Source organism: Ambystoma mexicanum, chromosome 6p (assembly GCF_040938575.1).
Source record: "Ambystoma mexicanum isolate Mex_15411 chromosome 6p, UKY_AmexF1_1, whole genome shotgun sequence".
NCBI lineage: Eukaryota > Metazoa > Chordata > Amphibia > Caudata > Ambystomatidae > Ambystoma > Ambystoma mexicanum.
Window position 1 is genome coordinate 1,521,517,430 of NC_090935.1, and position 19,912 is coordinate 1,521,537,341.

At 44.7% G+C, this 19,912-nt stretch overlaps 1 protein-coding gene across 2 annotated transcripts in view; it reads left to right on the forward strand.

Moving 5' to 3' along the window:
• The window catches only part of PDE6B (phosphodiesterase 6B), a 653,633-nt gene that overhangs the window by 585,627 nt on the left and 48,094 nt on the right, over positions 1 to 19,912 (forward strand). For both annotated transcript variants that reach the window (XM_069626382.1, XM_069626383.1), the window contains one exon: positions 518 to 601. In XM_069626382.1, coding sequence (XP_069482483.1) covers positions 518 to 601 — 84 coding nt within the window. The remainder of the gene's footprint in view (positions 1 to 517; positions 602 to 19,912) is intronic.

Below are 19,912 nucleotides of genomic sequence, written 5' to 3' on the forward strand. Positions count from 1 at the left end.
GCGCGATCTGAATGACACAAGGCCTAGTAAGGTCGTTATTTTGCCCTCCCTTTTTTTCCCCCTCCTTATCTTGTTGCGCCTAGAAACACTTGTGTACAGGAGCGTTATGAAAGCCATATCATATCATACACTATATGCCAGACGCCCCACAAAGAAAGGAAATAAAATTGGGGAAAATATCTTACGTTAAGATTATTCTACCAAAAACGAAAGTCAACAAACATTACAAATAACACCTTTAATATATACATGCTCACTATATAGCAGTGCAACCTCAGCCATCAAGCTCAACGTATAACGCCTCATTCAATACCACAAACAAGCTCTGCCACACAGGATTATTTCTCACTTATGTTTTCTATTCATTGCATTTCTTAGCATTTCTTAAATATAGGATGTATTTTCGGAATGTGCGAGTTATACAGCACACATCATCAGATGGGAAGATGAATGCTGCCACATGGCTACAACATTTAAAGTACGTGTGTCTTAAAGATGTATGTTCCTCTCATTTCAGCCTATGATGGACAGAAATAAATCTGCTGAGCTTCCAAAGCTTCAATGTGGCTTCATTGATTTTGTGTGCACGTTTGTTTATAAGGTAAGTCTGGAAACATATAAATGCATTTTTATTGAAAATGTGTGCAAAATATACAAAATATGCTTCTACCTACACACTAAGTTTTCATAGAAAATCTGTGATCAGAGAAAGAAAGGTATGATAGCAATTTCATCAAAGAATAACAGGGACAGACCTTAACCTGCATTTCAACCATAAGCCTGCAGAAACCACATTGTAGTGTCGCTTCAAATTCCCAATCCAATATTTCACTATAGCATTTTATGATGGATTTTTGTAGCAGGCTATACGGAGTGAAAGGCTGCTTCAGAGCATGGGGGGGCGGGGGGGGGGTGAAAGATCATATCTGAACACTCACCATTGTATGAAGATTGGGAATATGACTAAAGGAAACAGGCCCATGATTAATAGCTTGACCGGAACAGATGCATCTTCAAGGCTTTTCTGATCTTTAGATGGTCAAGCAAGAGGCAGAGAGGGACTAATTCGGAGTTTCAACAGAAGTCATCTATAATAAGGTTGAAGGGTCTACCAGTAAAAGTACAATTGCAGTGCAGTTGTGCAGCCAGGTTTATGTTTTCTCAGAATGCTCAAAATCTGTCTCCATTTTTCACCCTTCCTCTCCAAGTAACACTAGTGAATGCACCCATGCCATCTCACCCTGTCTCGTGCCACATCCATGCAATCCATCAAGCCCTCCTCATGGGGTTGGCATCTGTAACTCAAAAGAGAAAGTAGTCTGCCACTGGCCATGGTAGACCTTGTTGTTCAGGCATAGTAGTAAAGTGGTCTCATAGTCAGGGAGCCGTGGTCTAATAATTTCAACCCAAAGATAAGGCAAGCAGAATGAGGTCTGAAAAAGCTGCAGTTTTTTTTTTACCAGGAATTCCACTTTGGTTAATTTGCAGTAGTTGAGGTGGGACCTGAAGGCTTCTAGGGTAAGTGATGTTCTGTGAGCAGTCTCGACCAAAAGTATTCTGACATTGTGACCAAATTCACTTGTGTCTAGATGAGATGTCAGCATCAAAGTTAATGCCCAGATAACAAATTCAATGCAAGGTGTTGAATGAGGGGTGTTTGCTGTTCAGCCATGTCGGGTGTCTATAGAGCACTATGCTATTACTTGGCCACCCACAGACTGTTCCTGGAGTTGAGTGATGTTAGCTTGCAAGACCCAACAGTCCCGCCATTCCCCTCACCACAGAGGAGGGGCTGTGTGCATCACCTGTAACAGGATGCCCCACTCCCCCATTGGCAGCCCCTAAGTCTGGGCTTCTTTCGGAGCCTGGTGCACGCACGCTGATGCATTTGGAAGGAGACGGTACTCATCACACACATGCAAGAATCAGAGCCTCATCACCTCATCACCTCGACAGCAGAACAGGCAGACTGGCACTAACATGCCGTGGCAGACATTGGATGTCATTTGGGGGTCGCCAGGGTCTCAGCTGCGACCCCTGGTGACTTCCTTGTGACTTCAAGTATTGCAGAAGAAGTTTGAAAATAAAATGAAAGCAGGTTCGTTATTTTCGGGGAAATTAGATTTTCGCTATTGTGCTATATTTGCAAAGGTGCAGCTAGAGATGAGTGTTTGTTTATATAGGCCAAGCAGCTTGGATGCCCAGACCCACAGCGTTTTATTCAGAGTCAACTTAAATGTTTGATGTTTCTGATGTGAAAAAATACTCCATGTTTTGATGTTAATCTGGCCTAGATTTTCCAGTATCTCAGTAAAATAGTTTGTACTGTATCATATTTTGATGTATACTGCTTCATACCAGACTACTCCTGCTTTTAATAACTGCACAAATAGGTGGTATTACTATGAAATGCAATAGTACTTAAGGTATCAACCTCAGAAGGATGAAGGGAGGAATCCTGCTGAAATATGAACTTGGAAAGTGCAGACTGGCACATGTCAGAGTAGAGCTTTTAACGCAGCGACCTATCCAATTGTGACGCAGTATGCTGTTTAATCAAATGCGCAATTAAAAAAATTATCAGGTTTACTAGTGGGCCATGACATATTCCTCCTGCCGCTGCTAAGTGTTATGTTAGTAAGAAATGTAACCCACAGAGCCAATGCATTCACAAATGCTGTGGTATGCACATTTAAGGAGAAATAGCTGGTCAGATAGTGCAGCGAGTTAAGTGGTCACTTGTGTGTGTTTTGCAGGTGACTAGTTTCGATCTAGCAAGGTATCCTTAACTCTTCATGTTTCTGAGATCGACAAATGAGTATTAATTTGCCCTGCAGGGTAACAATTTGATATAAGAATGCTTTTGAGAAAGCGCTATATACGTGAGATATTATTATAAATGCCTAAATGTTAGCATCAACATATCCAAGCATAGGCTCAGAATAATGTCATAGGTGCAGTTTCTCAAATCGTTCTTGGTGCAGGTGATGAGATGTGCTAGCCATCTCATCACTTGTGCCAAAAAAGGAGCAACCAATCCACAAAGGACCTCTGAATGAGGGCATCCTAGATGCGCTCAATCATAGGCCCTTCTTCCACCCTTTGCTTATTCACGTAAATCAGGGAGAGTTTCTGTGCATTTAAAAGTTCACTGTGAATTAATAAACATGATGCTCTTTTAAATGGCCAGAAATGAGGGTCATTTCCCTGCGCCTGTTAGAAATAGGCAAAGAGAGGGCCAAATCATGTCACGGTCATTTATGACCCTTTCAATTATTATTTTTTTTTTAAGTTTGACATCTGCAGTTTAAACCGTCGCTGTCACACTTGCACTTCAATTCCCCAAATACTTTAAGCCTTTCACAGGGACGGTCCCTCTCTGTGAAATGTGCTCGCAGCAACCATGCTGGGAGACAAAAAGTCTGCTTTGTTATCGGTTCGATAGTTTATGAAATGTAGGCTTATTACGGTTTTTGCACTCGTCCGTCACTTCAGATGTTATGGGGTTAAATGTCTTGTTCTGTTATTTCATGTGGAGTAATGTTCATGTGTGTGATGTCACTTCCATTACCCCTGGCATTTTGGTGAATTGACGTCCCTAGTGTCAGATGGGATTTATAACAATGGAGATGGACAATGGCTAGTGAGTAATCTCCCTGCTCCCATCAATTGCAGAGGTTTTATTTCTTTCTAAGCTGTAAATGAAATGCTAGTCATCAGCTATTCTGGATCCGGAGAACAGCCTCGATGAATCCACGGGGAACATTGGTTTCCATATAGTATTCTCACCACATAGACACGTGTGAACACTCTAAGAGGGGAAGGTCCGTCTCTTCCGATTTGTTCGCAAAGTCTATAAAAGGGGTTCAAATGCTGAAGTAGGATTGGAAGCTGTTACAGGTTATAGCATCTATTTTTGTGTAAAGTGAATATCCCCCATGCCCTGTGCCACCAAATATTAATGTGCAGCATAGAGATTTTAGCGCGTAAAGTAGATCACCAATGTATTTATGGAAGCCGATGCGGGGGGGGGGGTGGGGGGCGGCAATGAGTATATTGTGCATTATAGCCAATTAATGGTTCAAGTCTATTTCCCACTCTTTAAAGGACACATCAAAAAGGCTTCTTTTTTAGGCCGATTTGGTGTGGCCTTCCATGATGGGAAAAGGTTATTTTAGGGGGGTTTACCCCAAACACTCCACCCCCCTCCTTTTCCAGTGCTACCATAATTTAATTTTAATGGGGCAGACTGACCCCCTTTTTGTCCCCTCCCTTCACTGCCACAAATATTGCATGGTTTCCAACCCTTCACATCTCTCACCCCTCTTACACAATACATACACACACAAACATATCTTCTCTTCTGGCGGGCATCTTCTGGGTAGCTCTGAGGCTGGGCCTGTCAGCCCCTGCGCATACTCGTGTGAGGGCTGGTATCGGCCTAGCTGCTGCCATCTGCTTTGCTCTAGGTTTAAGCTTGCTAAGCATCACATAACACTAAAGAGTACCTCAAAGGAATTTTCTTTTAATTCAGGCGAGGTTGATGGTTTAGCAATTTTTCCTCAGATATCTTGCCAATGATCATCAGTGAGTTTACCCAGGCAGTCCCTTTCCCAGTCCCACAAATAAGTCTGGGCCCCTTAAGTTCAATAGTCAGAAGGGCCCTGTAGAGACGAGAGACAACGTTGTGGCCTGGAAAGTTCTCAAATAACATCTCAAGCGGCTCAAGAGAAGACCCCTTTCCTATCACTAGATTGCAAATCCGTTACCAGATTGGAATATATTGATATCTTTAATTTTCACCAAGATGGCATCTTAATATACACTTCTATAGGAGTCCCCCCTGGGACAGTTGTTTCAGTTGTTTTACTGCCCTACCAGGACACTCATTTGGGTTTTCAAAACATAGCAGAAGGAGGGAAGGAAGATACACCTTTGGCCCTATTATAGACTTCAAGCTGTGAAGTGCTTGCAACATAATGACATTTGAAGGTGAGAGCATTAGGCATGCTTTAGGCACTAGTTAGTGGATGGCACTGAAACATTTCCTTGTTCTTTTTCAAGCCAGGATTTCATCATTGGGACTGTAGCATGCCATTCTATCAGGGCCCTGAGCTACGATGCAGCAATATATCTTTGTTCTACGGGGATAGCTAGATTCCCAGAAAACAGAGGTCACATCAGCATCTTTATGGGGAACATGGGTCATTTATGCTGCCAAGTAAAATTGAGGATTTTCACTTGAACCAATTTTCTAAAATTCAGAGGCAGTTTTATGGGCATTGCTTCACGACGTATTAGAAACACAGGGAAAAGTTCATTTTCACACGTGCTATTCCTGCAAAACAGGACGCATCAGAAAAGGCCAACGCTGTCTTCAAAACAAATCTTCATGAGTGATGGGAAGTTGGCCTGTTACAAGCATTTAAGAGACAGGTTGGGATACATTTCGAAGTAGCAAATATTTTAAAGACGAAGAGAAGAAGCATCATTGTTTAAATGTCTTTACTAATGTCCGGCTAACTATCCCGGCTAACTATCGCCTGATCTCCATCACTCCTTTACTGGGCAAACTCCTGGAAAAGCTAGCCATCTCCCAGCTTAATCTTCACAATGAATCTGTTGGTTGTCTCCATGACCATCAGTTTGGCTTCAGAGCAGCCTGAAGCATGGAAACTACTCTCCTGAACATTTGTGAAGACCTGCTCTGTAACCTTTATTATAATCTCCCCACTGTCCTCATCTTACTCCAACTCTTTTCTGCATTTGACACGGTCAACCATGCCATCCTGCTCAATCGTCTCTGTCATAAACTGGGTATCACCGATCAGGCTCTGGCCTGGCTGTCCTCGTTCCTCTCTGATCGACCCTCCCAGGTACAACTTGGGTCCTTCCTTTCCTCTATCTCACTCTCTACACGTGGTGTTCCCCAGGGGTCTAACCTCTCTCCCTTCAACCAATACCTTGCACCTCTCGCCCACCGCATTGCCGCTCTCTACTCCAACTTTCAGTGCTATGCGGATGACACTCAGCTCATTTTCTGGCTCCCCTCTGTCTGCTATCAAGGAGTGATGTGTCGCCAATGATTTCTTCCTTAATGCCAGTAAGACAGAGATTTTCCTCATCGGCACACCTGAACCCTCCTTTCCTGTCACTCTCTGGCCGGCCTCCCTTGGCCCTTTTCCTACTCCCACCTGTGAGGCTAAGAACCTCTGGGTCATCTTCGACTCCACACTCTCCTTTTCTCCTCACATCTCCGATGTCTCTAAGAAGTCAAACTACAAACTGAACCTGCTTAGAAGTATTCTTCCTTTCCTCTCCTTCCCCCATAAGCTCACTGTCTCTAGCGCCCTGGTTCTCTCTAGGCTGGACTACTGCAACAGCCTTTTTCCAAATCTGCCTGCTTCTACTCTCCATCCTTTGCAACTCATCCAGAACAGGACTGCGAGACTTGTCCTTGGCCTCAAGCTCACGGATCATATCTCTCCAGCACTAAAATCTCTGCATTGGCTCACAGTGGCTGCAAGGATTAAGTTCAAGACCCTCTGCATTGTCCACAAGGCCGTCTGGGGCCTGGGTGCCCAATACCTTCAACTCTCTCTTCGTAAATAACTTCCTACTCAAGCTCCTCGCTCCTCCACCTCCAACTCCCTCAGGGTCAGTCTCTTCTCCGAGCAACGAGTTGGTGTTAGATCTCTTTCTTCAGCTGGGGCCTCCCTCCGGAACAGCCTCGCTGCCTCTCTGAAACTTGATGAGAACCATCTCCGGTTCCGGAGGCACCTCAAGACCTTCCTCTTTGCTTCTCCCTTCTCTCTTCCTCTCCCCTGCTGATTTAATGTCTGATACTGCACTGGTGACCTGGCTACCCTCTGATTTCGGGCCTAGGCCTGCACCCACCCAGTTGCATACCAGCACTGCCTCCCGGCAACCCTTGCACTCCCCCTACCTGCACTTTTGGACACCTGCTGTCTGCACTTAACCTTGCACCTGCCACCTGCTGGCCACACTTCTTGTTATTGTTTTGATCCCTTGCACAGAACTGCCCCCTCCCCTTTCCCCTGGCACTTTCCCTTTCCCCATGCCTCCTCCCCTGCACTTGCATGATCACAATGTCACTTGGCCTAGTAAGATCATTTTCTCTGTCCTCCCTCTGTTCCCCCTTCCTTGCCTCGTCAAGCCTTGAAACACTTGTGCATAGGCGTGTTACAAATGCCATATCATATCATATCATATAGGTCTCAGAAATATTCAGGGCCTGTGATTTTTGCATATTAATTTAGAACACTAATATTGATTGAAATATTTCCTGTTGCTCAACCAGTTATGGGAAATAGCATATTGATTCGTGGTTAATGTAAAATTCACAAAGCACATAATGTTTCTATGGTCTCTGATTGATTGTTTTTATTTATTTATAAAGGGGAGAACAATGCTCTTTTGATCACGAAATAACTTTTGTCAAATCAGATTGGACGGCAAGCAGTGAGCTTCTTACAATGGGGTGAGTTCTATTGACATTCTGACCAGGTTATGTGGAGGAGTAAATTGAATAGTCATCAGGGACAACACATGGGTGAACATACATAGATCATGGAAAACAGACATTAGACAGCTAGGTGGTATGGCCAGCTGTGTTAGGGATATGACTGTGATGGTTGGACTGCTAGAGTGTAGCCAGTAGAAAGTGAGGGACAGAGGCAGGGTAGAGGCGAGGGACCAATGTTAGCTAGAATGCAAATGAGAGGTAGGTTAAGAAGGTAACCCAGAGATGGGTGGGGGGTAGGCTTTTAGTATGGTTTTGAACAAATCAGTGTGGACTGTTTCTCGGATGTCCGGGAGTAGAGAATTCCATGCTGAGCAAGAAGAGAGAAAGTGCAGAAGCGAGAGGAAACACAGGGAGTGCAAGGTGCACAGGGGTAGTCAAGGAGGCAGAGCAGAGATTACGAGAAAGCTTGTAGAGTTGGATAGACAAGGATAGATACTGTGGTGCCTTTCCGTGGATAGATTTGTGAACCAGGAGCAGGAATTTACATCTGGCCCTGTTTTGCATTATCAGCCATCCAGCCTGGTGACCGTACAAAGAAGTAGGTATGAAGTGAGGGATTTCCAAGACAGTCCTTTTAGCAAAGTTAATGATCAGTCCAGTTTAAAGAATACAAGAGTGATTAAGAGATGCTTGGTGGTGTTGAAAGGAAGGGGGTGCCTGATTTTCCTAATAATTAGGAGGTTGAGGTGAGCCGTTGTTGCAGTTTGAGAGCGGAAAGCAGAGAAGGTGTGAGAAGGGTCATAGATGACACTGAGGTTTCTAGCTGAGGAAGTGTAGGTGAGAATGTCAGGTGGGGACTAGATAGGCAGGGGATGAGATTAGAGCATTTGGCAGAGAAGAAAGGCACCTCTGTTTTGGTTGAGTTTAATATCAGAATGTGCGAAGCCATCCAATATTTAATGGCAGAGAGACAGTTCTGAAATTTTGATACAGAGATCAGAGGAAAGTTTAGGAAAATATGTCATTTGCAAAGAGTTGAAACAAGAATCCAAAGGAGGAGATTGGTGACCCAAGAGCAGATGTGTAGAGTGTAAAGAAGAGAGGACCCAAGATAGATTCCTGTGGAACACCAACAGTTAGAGGAGTAGTTTGAGAGATGGTGTTGCTTCAGGAGGCAGAGAATTGGTGAGGTGCCAGGTAGTATTCAATCCAGACAGGGCCTGTATCGCAAATCCCAAGAAGAGTGTATTAAGGAGATCAGTTCAACAGTGTGCAAGGCAGCTGACCAGTCACAGGGAATTGGGTTAGAGGATAGGTTGAAGTGCTTTGCAGAGGAGATGAAATTGGAGACATTAATGAGAGCAGTTAGAGTGATAGATGCAGAAACCTGCTTGTAGAGGGTCTTGAAAGTTGTGAATATCTAAGAAATGTGTAAAACAGTTTAACGCAATCCTTTCCAGCACTTTAGAGTAGTGCATAAGGAGAGAAACAGGGTTAAGTTAGCCAGTATATTTGGGAGAGTTCTTGCTTTTTTAGGAGAGCGATGACCGAGGCAAAATAGAGGGAAAGCACGCAGAGTCTAAGGACAGGTTGAAGAGTTCAGTTCAGTGAGAGACCACGCAAGAGGCAATAGGCTTGATTAGCTGAGGAGCCAGAGGGTCTGATGGGGCAAAAGAGGGGTTAGCCTTCATCCGTAAAGATAAGACTTCTTCATTATTAGCTTTTCCCCACTTAGCAAGCCCCTCCCACCTGGTGCCTTCCTGGTTGCCGCTCTTTTTCCCTACTTAAGTAGCCCTCCAGCCTCTTTTCCTTTGCAGATGGGGAGCAGGTGCAAGTGGATCTTGGTCATCTGGCATAAGCCCCACCCAACTGGTGCCTTCCTGGTTGCCGCTCTTTTTCCCCACTTAGAAAGCCCCGCCCACATGGTGCCTTGCTGGTTGCCACTCTATTTCCCTACTTAAGTAGCCCTCTAGCCTCTTTTCCTTTGCAGATGGGGAGCAGGTGCAAGTGGATCTAGGTCACCTGGCCTAAGCACCACCCACCTTCTTAGCCCTGCCTCTTCCTTCCTGCTCTTAACTCTTAGATCAAGGGCGTCTCTCACCCAGGAGTCCGAAGTGAAGGGCAGAAAAAGAAAAAGGCAATTCCTGTTTGGACCTGTTCGGACCAGGAGGAGCAAGGGCCCGAACCCCTGCTCAGACAGTAGGTAAGCATGTACCAACATGTGTTTACCCCTTCAGTCCCCACAGGCCATCCCCACCCCTCTGATCCCCCGTGAGGTTCCCTTGTGCCCCCCCTTCTTCCACACAGGTGTTGCCTGTTTTGCTTCATTCTTCTACCCTGCTCCCCCTCCTGCCTACTCCTGCAGGAGCCTGTCCTGATAAAGTCTGGTTTCACCATCACCGTCTTGTGGCCAATGCTGGATTTGGCTTTTATGGACTTCATTGATTAACAGTGTGTCACCCTTTCTAATGGTGGCCCTGAATCATGCTGTTCCCATCTTCATCTTGTATCCAGGCTTGCAACATTATGTGTTACTACTGACTTCTGCAATTGTATTCGCTCTCCCCTCTTGCTTCTCCACTCTTTTTGACTGCTTGCTCTCTGTTCTCTCCTCTCCCTTTCTCCCTTTTCCTATCTCCTCCCTCCCCCTTACTTTCTTCTATGCACTTACTCTATCAGAATTGTCCCTGGACCTAGTATGATAGCAACCTCTTCTGTCTCCTCCCCCCTCTCCTTACTTGCACCCCCCCCCCTCCAGCACTATCTGAAATGTCGTCAGGCCTAGTACGATAGTCACTTGTTTTGTTCCTCCCCTCCCTTTCTGCACCCCTCTCCCTCACCTATTGTTTTCCTCGGCTCTACCAGAAATGTCGTCAGGGCTAGTACGGTAGTCGCCTGTCTGTTTCCATTTCCTTCCCACTCTCCCCCCTCCCTTCCTTATCTATGTCTTAGCTCTTGCACTATCTGAAATGTCGTCAGGCCAAGTACGATAGTTAATTTCACATCCTTACTGTTCATGGCCTGTAAGAATGTCATTGTATTTTCCCTTGCTCTCTCCCTTGCCTTGAAGCGCTTTGAAACACATTGTGTATAGGCGCTATATAAATAAACTATCATATCATATCAAAGTGGGAGATAGAGGATGATGGTATGGTAGGCAGAGTGCAGGAAGGTCAGGAGAGATATTTTAATTTTGGACGTTTTGGCAAAAAGTATTCAGCTAGGTCATTGGCTGTGTGAGTGCAGTAGATAGTCTTAGGTTTAGGAGGAGTGAGGAGTCAGTTTAGGGTGCTCTGTAGCCGGTGAGGATGGGTGTAGTGAGAGTCAGTTAAGGTGCAGTAGAAATCTGTTTTCGCTCTATCAAGAGAGGACTTGAGAGAGTTCAGGGCAGAGAGATATTGTTTCAGGTCCTCATGCGAGTGGGTAGCCTCCATTTGCTCAGCAGCCAACGCATGCCTGTGCATAGACAGGGTATTACTTGGATGATCCATGGTTGAGATGCTGAGACTTAGAGGGAAAAGTTAGTAAGTGAGAGGATAATGAGTCATATAGTAGTGATTGGAGGCTGCGAAGGCCATGTTGGTGGAAGAGGCATCATGTGTGAAGGAGAGTGAGAAATGTAGGCCTGAGAGAAAGAGAGGAATGGCAGAAGATTTAAATGACCTTTTAGCAAAAGGTGAGGCAAGTGATGAGATGGTCAGGGGTGGAAAGGAGATGTGGTGGAAATAACGGAGTACAAACCAAAGAGTTACCCCCGGTGTGGATAGGTAGGTTATGGATAGAGTGGGGAGCATGGTTACTAAGAAAAGACTGAAATTCAGATTTCTGAGAAGTGTTTGGAGAGGGAAGGTTAAAGTCACCAAGAGAATGAGCTGATGTTTAGTGGAAAGGCAATCTAGTGGTTGCCGAAGTTCATCAACATTTTTTCCAGTGGGACAAGGAGGGCGATAGATGGAGATGATGTCAACCGAGCGAGGTGGAGCAATTGTAGAGATAGTTAATTCAAAAGAGGTAGGAGAGGACGTGGCATTGGAGATTTGTGAGTATTTGAGTCGGGAAGAGAGTATGTGTCTGACACCACCATTTCTGCCAGACGAGGAGAGTGAATGAAGGATAGTTTGGAGTCATTTAGGGCCACGAGGGTGTGAGTGTCAGATGGAGATATCCAAGTTTCAGTGATAGCAAGAAGGACTAGAGAAGGAGAGCTGGCATGGAAGTAGCTGGTGATAAAGGACATTGTGTTGCATTCAGACTGAGCACTCCACAGTGCAATGTTCAGTTGATGAGGTAAGGAAGAGTAGAGAACTTGAGTCTCAGAAAACAAGAAGCAAGGTGGTAAGGTGTTAGAGGAGGTATGGTTAGCTCGCCAGCTTTGTTTGTTGGAAGTAGGAGGTGCAAGAGAGACAGAGGAGTATGAGGTACGAGATGTGAGTTTTATGATAGGGATAGGAAAGGAGGAAGTTGTAGCGTGAATGGAGAATGCAGAGGAAGAGGTGAGTAGGAAGAGCAGCAGGAGTGATTGCATTGTAAGTGAGTACTGCAGTACGGAGAAAACGGACAGTGATTGGAAAGCTAGGATTACTCAAAGATGGAGCAGGGAATAAGGCAAAAGCAAAGGCCCATAGGGTAAGAGGCCAAGAGGCGGGTCGACTACTGGTCTTCACCCTTCACTGTTACGGGTCATCCCTGGCTGTTGGATCGCCACTTGGGAGTTCAAAAGTGATGACACACGCTCTTGTCACATGATCGCCTAGTGCACCAGTGGTTGGTCTCTGATTTTGTCACTGATGATGCTGGGATTAGGTGTTTTCTTCTAGATTTGTGTTCCTAGAGGAGTCTCTTGTGGCCTTCAGCTGGAGTGTGGTCTGACTCAAGATGGCCACAGGGAGTATTTGTATTTGTATTTATTAGTCTTATATAGCGCTTTATACCAAAGTGATGTTACTGATTCAAGATGGCCACAGGAAGTGGCATCACTGATCCAAGATGGTTGCAGGAAATTATGTGACGATCCAAGATGGCCACCAGAAGTGATGTTACTGCAGAAGGTAAAGCAACAAACCAGAAGTGATAACACATGCTCTCGTCACCTGATCACTAATGGACTCAACAGTGGTTGGTCTCTGATTTTGTCCCTGATGTTGCTGAGATGAGAACATTTCTTCTTGATTTGTGTATCCAGAGGAGTCTTTTTGGGCCTTCGGCTGGAGTGTGGGCCGATGGTTTAATTGATAAAAATAAAAAAGGGGGGCAGGGCATCCCTATCTCTCCCTTGCCTCACCATCACAGTATCCAACATTTTGCCACTCGTCTTGATATGTGTAGAAGAAGCTTGGAAATGGTCTAATATTAAAAAATGGTGAGGACCAAATCCAAATTTAAGCAGTGATCATTTTAAAAATTTCCAATCAACATGGTAAAATGCTTTCTAATCTTCAGGTACAATAATGCCAAAGGTTGGGAGAATGTATGTGCATGGTCTATGACTCTGAGCACTCTCTGCACATTATCAAATGAATGGTGCCCTTGGATACATTGTGCTTGGTCTTGATGGACATGTTTTAGCATAAAGGGTTCCTAGTCATTGGCTAAAACATTGGCAAATATCTGTGTGTCCATTTTTAAAAGAGTGTGTGGTCATTACAAAGAGCATAAAACAGGATATTTTACAGGTTTGGCCAATAGCATTAGAGGGAGCTCCATCATAGAAGGGGTGCAAGAATGAGATATGGAGAAGTTGTTAAAAAGCTTGATTAAATATGACGCTAGTAAGGGACTAAACATTTTACAAAGAGAATTTGTTATTGGGAAGATGGTTTATCAGCCCCGACACTCATTTATTAAATATTACAACCTCCATAGTCTCCCTTTCTTCTGCTGATAATTTGGAAAGGGATATACCACAGAGAGAAACAAAAGTTGGGAATGGGGATCAAGACAATCTGGCTCATATAGCATTTCATACAATTGCTTGAAAAGATAGTTTGCCTTTGTCCACTATTAGCTGACCTTGTCCATTTTTCAGAGATAAAACATGATTACTCACTGCTTGTTTTTTTTAAATGTTTAGAGCCAGAAGTTTACTTACTTTGCAAGATTGTTCAGAATCATTATGTTTGGTCTGCAGCAGCACCTTAGATGGTTTCCCTGCCTTATATGCTAAGCATGCCTCTGACATTTATCATTTGCCTGTATACTTTATATGAAGCTGAGACCTCATGCTTCACTTTAGGCTCTTACACTTGTTCCAGAGATTGAATTACTACTCTTTGAGTTTTGTGCCAGCCTGTCTGTCATAAAGCTGACAGATTCACCTCTCACTGCAGCCTTGGCTGCATCCCATGCTGTTGCCCATGTTACATCATTGGTCTTATTAGATTTGAAATAAGAACATATTGAGCCTGAAAGATTAGAGGAGAGTACAGTATGCTTTAATAGTGATCCATCGCAATGCCATTGGCATGAATCTTTATTATACCAAGTATTGCAACCCATAAAGTTATAGGCATGATCTGACCTAGACGAGGTGGACAATAAACCTTCCTGTAACTACAGCGTGTCCTGGTGCCTCATTACTAGGGTTTCCTGGTTCAGGGTTTTCTTTGCTTTTACTTACAGGGGTGCTTTCCAGTGTTTTCAAAAACTTTCAGAATCTGTGTTCATCAGCGTGTTTCCGTTTGCCCCCTTTAAAAACTAATTGACCCCTTTTTTTCTAGTGTAAACACACAAATATTCATTCTACATGGTTTCCAAACACTTGTTCTGCTATGGACATTTGTGGGGTGGAATTGTTGTGAATAAATGTAGCCTTTGTTTTTTTCCAAATTGCAGTCTCTGGTGTTTTTCTCTATCTCTGCACACTGCCCCCTGCTCAACCCACATGGGATTGCACACATGTTTTTCAATTTCATGGCAACATGGTATGTCAAGAGTACGACAAGAAGCGCTACTTGAAAGCCTGCTATTATAGAATAAGAAACAGAGGTTTGTGGAGGCTCCACTGACATTCCTCTCCTCAAATAGGCGCCTGTCCCTATTTGGCCCAATCTAAAGTGGCAGTACATAAAATAATTCAAATTAAACATAGCTGCTGGGATGTCCCATTTCAATGTGACACATTAGTCAGCATAATGTTGCATTCTGTGACTCGTAGTCTGGATTCTGGATACAGCAATTGAGGCCCTAGTCAACGGAGCCCTGGTGGCTGAAAGCGCCACACACAGCACTGGGCCACTTGGTGCATATGCAAATAAAGTCAATATTGTTTTTCACGCATTGACGAGCTCCTTTATAGCCAGGGGAAGCAAGTGTGCCATCATCCGTGCATCCTTCTGCTATTTTGTCAATGAAATTAACCCTTAGGAAGTCCGTTATACAGCGTTAATAGTTCGTGAATAATGCGGAAACAAGGCGTTGGAAGTTTCGGGGCTGGTTAGCTTAGCAGGTTCCATGCTAGCTGCAGAGATCCGTTGGCACTACCCGCAGGTGCGGGTCTATGCCCAGGCAGTTTGCATTAGTTCTAGTTAGATTCAAGTGTCCATTTTGAGAACAGAATTGATCTTCATTTTGTTATGTGAATTAATGTACGTTCCCAAAATGAAAAGAGGGGAGCCGGGGGGGAACGCAAAGCATTTTCCCCCGGGGTTATTTTGGCACTGCACAGGCCAGCAAGTTGGCCTGCGCGTAGCGCGCACCCCTGGGGGTATTTAAGGGTCAGGGAAGGTTCGGGAAGCAGGCGACGGTTGGGACTTTAGATTGAGGGCGACGGTTGGGACTTTAGATTGAGCAGTCCTGGTCGCCTGCTCCCGAGCCTTCCCTGATATTTGGGCCTAGTGGTTGGTAGTTAGTGGTGAGGAGGTAGGGTTTTGTTTAGATTGGGGTGGTTCAATAATATTTTAGCAAGCATTTAAAAAAAAAAGAATTTTGTTAAATAGACGGAGGTACAATACATAAGGTACCTCAGTGTGGGTGTGCGTCCACTACTTCGGTGGACCATACACTGCATTCTCCTGCATTTTGATGGTGTGTTGGGATGGAGTGGAGTAGGTGTGTACTGGGTGTGTACTGTGGAATCAGTGTTTTACTTTTGGTGGAGTAGTGTGGTGGCATGTTATCTCTAGTCACCTATTTTGGTTAGTTCTCCTCTAGTGTTTACCTGGGATTTTCAAGTTGGTTAGGTCTCGTGTCACCATGGGTTATTAGTGTGGTTATTGCCATCTTTAACCATCAATGTTGTTTCTGTTGACGGCCAGATGCCTTTGAGCAGCACCTTTTTCTTTTTCTCTGGCCGTTTTATTGTTGTGGCATTTGAGCTCTTCACAATTTTATGCAGTTTAGGTTTGTCTTTCCAATTTGGTATTTGTGACGGCTCCCTCCATGGGGCTGGTCTGTGATGGATGTTCTCAGCTGCGTCTACATGCTGGCCACATGTTCACTAGCTGGGTTGGGGTTTGGTTGCCGGTGGGGTTGTCTCTTCTTTTGGTTGTAACAATGAATCGAGGGAGACATGTTGTAATCTGGGTTCTGCTAGCAAGCATGCTAGTAGAATGTGGTGATGCCATCTAGAATGTAGGATGAGTGTCGTGCAAGCATTCCTAAGGTGTCAGTTAGTGGTGGGTGCTGCCCTTTCTGGATGTGGCAGTGTTATTCCACCCTGTCTGTCCTGTTTAGCATCAGTGTGATATTTCCTGGCTCAGCACTTACCTGGACAAGCTGGACAATACACCTGCCTGTAACTAGAGTGTGTCCTGGTGCGTCATTACCCACGTAGGTTACTTCATAATCTATCCTCGAAGACTCTTGCTTGCTCGCCAGGATGTAAGGTCAACCAGGAGTCTACCAACTTTAGGTCAGACAGCCCCTTGACTAAGCCTCTATTTACACCAAGCACACCTAGTTGGATAGATTTGTCAATTGAGTAAGGTGATTAAAACTGACTATTAGTGATTTTCTAGGTGCAGGGGAGAAACCAACAACTCAAAGGGAACTTTATACTTGTTTTAGCCCCTTGACTAAGCCCACCCCAGCCTTATCGTTATATGGTGCAGATGGGTGTGAGCAGTTCACCACTGAATTAAGAATTAAATTCCAATCTCCTCCAATAATGAGTGTTCCTTCAGCAAAATGTAACTAAGTAGGGAATACATTAAAAAATATTTGTGCTTGATTCTGTTTGGGCCCATACACATAGAACCTCTCACTACTCAACCACCCTTTTATTCCTACGAGATGACCACACAGCCCCTAGTATGTGTACAAAATGTTAAAATTAAGAGCAGATTTTAAAATGATTGCCACTCCTCTGATTCACGGAGACTGCAAACTGATATGGTGCAGTAATAGCTTACATTTTAAACAATATTCCTCTTTTCTTTTCAAATGTGTTTCTTGGATTAAAGCAATGGGCCTCATTAAGAGTCCAGCGGTAACCCACCGTTGATGGCGGGTTGCCGCCAGACTCGTAACACTGTTTCCGCCACCTGAGATCCGGAAAGTGGAAAGTGTAAGTCCCCATTCCCATGGAGATCCGGAAAGTGGAAAGTGTAAGTCCCCATTCCCATGGAGTCCTTTAGGACACCATGGGAATGGGGACACAGAAGCACCAGCACCATTTCGAACAGTGCTAGTGCTTCTGTGACAACTCTGCCTATGGGGGTCAGACCTGCCGGGCGCAACAGCCCAGGAAGGCAGAGTTGGAGTGAGGCAGTCCGAAAAGGGTGCCAGTACGGTGCGACCAACACCCTTATTTCCAGACCGCCACACTTGTACTGAGGCCCAAAGTCTGCCTTCAGATCTGCCAATTCTGAGAGAATAGGTTATCTCTTGTTGGAGAACATAAGCCCCTGTACATTCAGAGAAACAGGGGGATTATATTAGGATGGGACATCAGATAGGAACACAGTTACAGCTACAAATAGAAAGAGTAGTAGAGTTGACATATAACATTTCTTCCATATCTGAGATATGTGTGACCAATTTATCTAAACCTCTATTCATTACAGCAGCGCCCGTGTAGTTATGGTTAAGTTGCTCAACTCACAGAAAGAGCACTTTTGGGGTTGCTTATAACTTTGGCGCCGTTTGGCAAATCCTCGCCAAACTCTGCAGAAACAGTATATGGCCCCCTCGGAAGGATTTAGCAAAGTTTGGTGCGGTTTTCGTCCAGAGGGGCAAAGTTATAGGGGTGGGGGGTCTCAGAATGTGTGGAAATCCTCTTAGATGCAAAGGAAAAAAGAATTGCTCATGCCTACAGCCCAAACCGCTGGACGGATTTTCCCCAAATTTGCACTAGGACTGGTGGCTTGGTCCCAAAAGCATGCTTTTGTACATTTGGTGTAAATACATCCAGTAGTTTTTTCGAAAATGGCCGAAATGTAGGTCAAAAGAAATATGGGATATCTAGGTCCGGGCCACAGACTCACTTGCCGTGACAAGGCTTTCTGGGGCCTGGGACTATGCTATCTCCAACTTTGTCTCCCTAAATACTGCCCTGCTAGAGCCCTCTGCTCCTGTAACTCCAATTCTCTGCTTGTCAAACACTTTTCGAAACAGAGAGGGGGAGGCATGTCTCTCTCTTCAGCCGCTGCCTCTCTTTGGAACAGCCTTCCTGCTCCTCTTATACTTTAGCTGGACTTCATTAAGTTCCGGAAACTTCTGAAATCTCTGCTTTCTCTTCCTGTTTTACGTAAACCCTTCCCTGCTAACTCATACCGCTGCCACTGAGACTGGTGGCTTTGTCCCTCAAGAACCTCACAGGTTCCAGGCCCTATATCTAGTCGACACCAGTACACTCCTGACCCCCTTCAGCACTGCCCTTGCAGGTCTACCACCTGGCAGCAGTGTATTCCACCCTTGGGACTCCTGTGCCCCAGCAGTTAGCCAGTGGCCTCCCACCTTGGCATCTCTTGGCACTTTCCTCTGGGTTCATATCAGCACTTGGCAATCCCTACTCCCCTTTTCATTCATGCACTTCTCTTACAGCACTATGCATGTGTGCATTTATAGCAGCAGTGTGTAAGATTTTTGGAATAAGCAAAGGAAAAGCAGAAGCAAAAGATGTGTAGAATATTCCTAAAGTGACATTTGGAGTGTGGGAGTTTAATATGTTGATAGGATTGTATGAAGAGTTTTGTGACTGATTGGTGGATAAATGGGTCACTGTTTGAAAGCAGGTAATGAGCGAGTGTTACAAACATAACAGTAAAAAGGGTAAAAGGGCTGTCTTGTGCGATGGTTGACACGTGAAATCCGGGTTTTTTAATGATGCATGGCCTGGAGACGGGACTGCGGACACCGCGGATGGCCATGAAGGTCCATGGATTAGGGTCCTTATTGTATGCTATAGAAAAGTATTTGGGATAGAAAATTGTTTCTGTGCTTTTTTCTTTTTCTCTAGTATGAAATTGGCCATTATATCCATTAGCATAGCAGAAAATGCTAATCGGAATCTTGGAGAATCATATTGAGTTTGACTACTTTACTGAAAAATGTAAAGTAGATGGTGTCTATAAGCTTTTTCAACTGTAAAAGGTGGTTCCTAAAGGAACCTTTTTTTTGGTGTTTCTTTATTTTGAATTTTTCTTTGTTTGCACGAGAGGCCAGGAAGGAAAGTGTGGGGAGAAATGAGGGAAGGGGCACCAACCACAGATACGGAGGGGCAGGTGGATAGGGGAAGATGTTGCGCATGCATTAAATGTAAGGTAGGGGGCAGTGGTTCTCATGCTTCTTGTTTACAGCCTCAAAAGCACTTTGAAACTGCTCTGCCCTACAGAGTGGTATGTTGCAGTATATCTAGAGTACTGTTGTCTTGGAAAAATATGGATCAAAAGCTTCTGTTATGGCTTGCAAGGTAGCTCGTGGGATTTTGTGCATCACAGGAGTAGCTTGTGTGGTGGCAGTATTGGTTGAGGAACCTGAGGTAGAGGAAGACAGCCTACTACTTCCTGAGAAAGGAACAGCCTTTTTCAGAGCATCCCAGTGGTTGGATTTGGTGTGGCTGCTCATAGAGGTGGTCCCGTAGGAGAACTGCCCAGGTTGTCTGCGACTGCCCGGTGCATGTCAGCTTGTTAGCCTTAGCCTTCGGTACACCCCCAACAGTGATAAAGAACCGCCACACCCATGATTCCCTCTGTGTGCTGGAGGTAGGCATTTCCTCTATCTCATCTTCCGGGTCCTCTTGATTCCTTTCGGCATCCTTACGCTTTTTCTGTTGTCCAGGCCCTCCAGCTGGTAGTACAATTTTTAAGTTAAATAGCAGTCGTGCTAATACTCTCCCAATCAATCTCTCCTGGATTGCAGATTGAAACTTAGTAAGAATAGGTCTAGGGGCAGCGTTAGGGTACATTTTCAGCTTGAAACTTCCTAGATCAGCTAAAAATGCATTTTCGAACTGTTCACGAAGCACAGACCCATTCGCGAAGCGAGGAC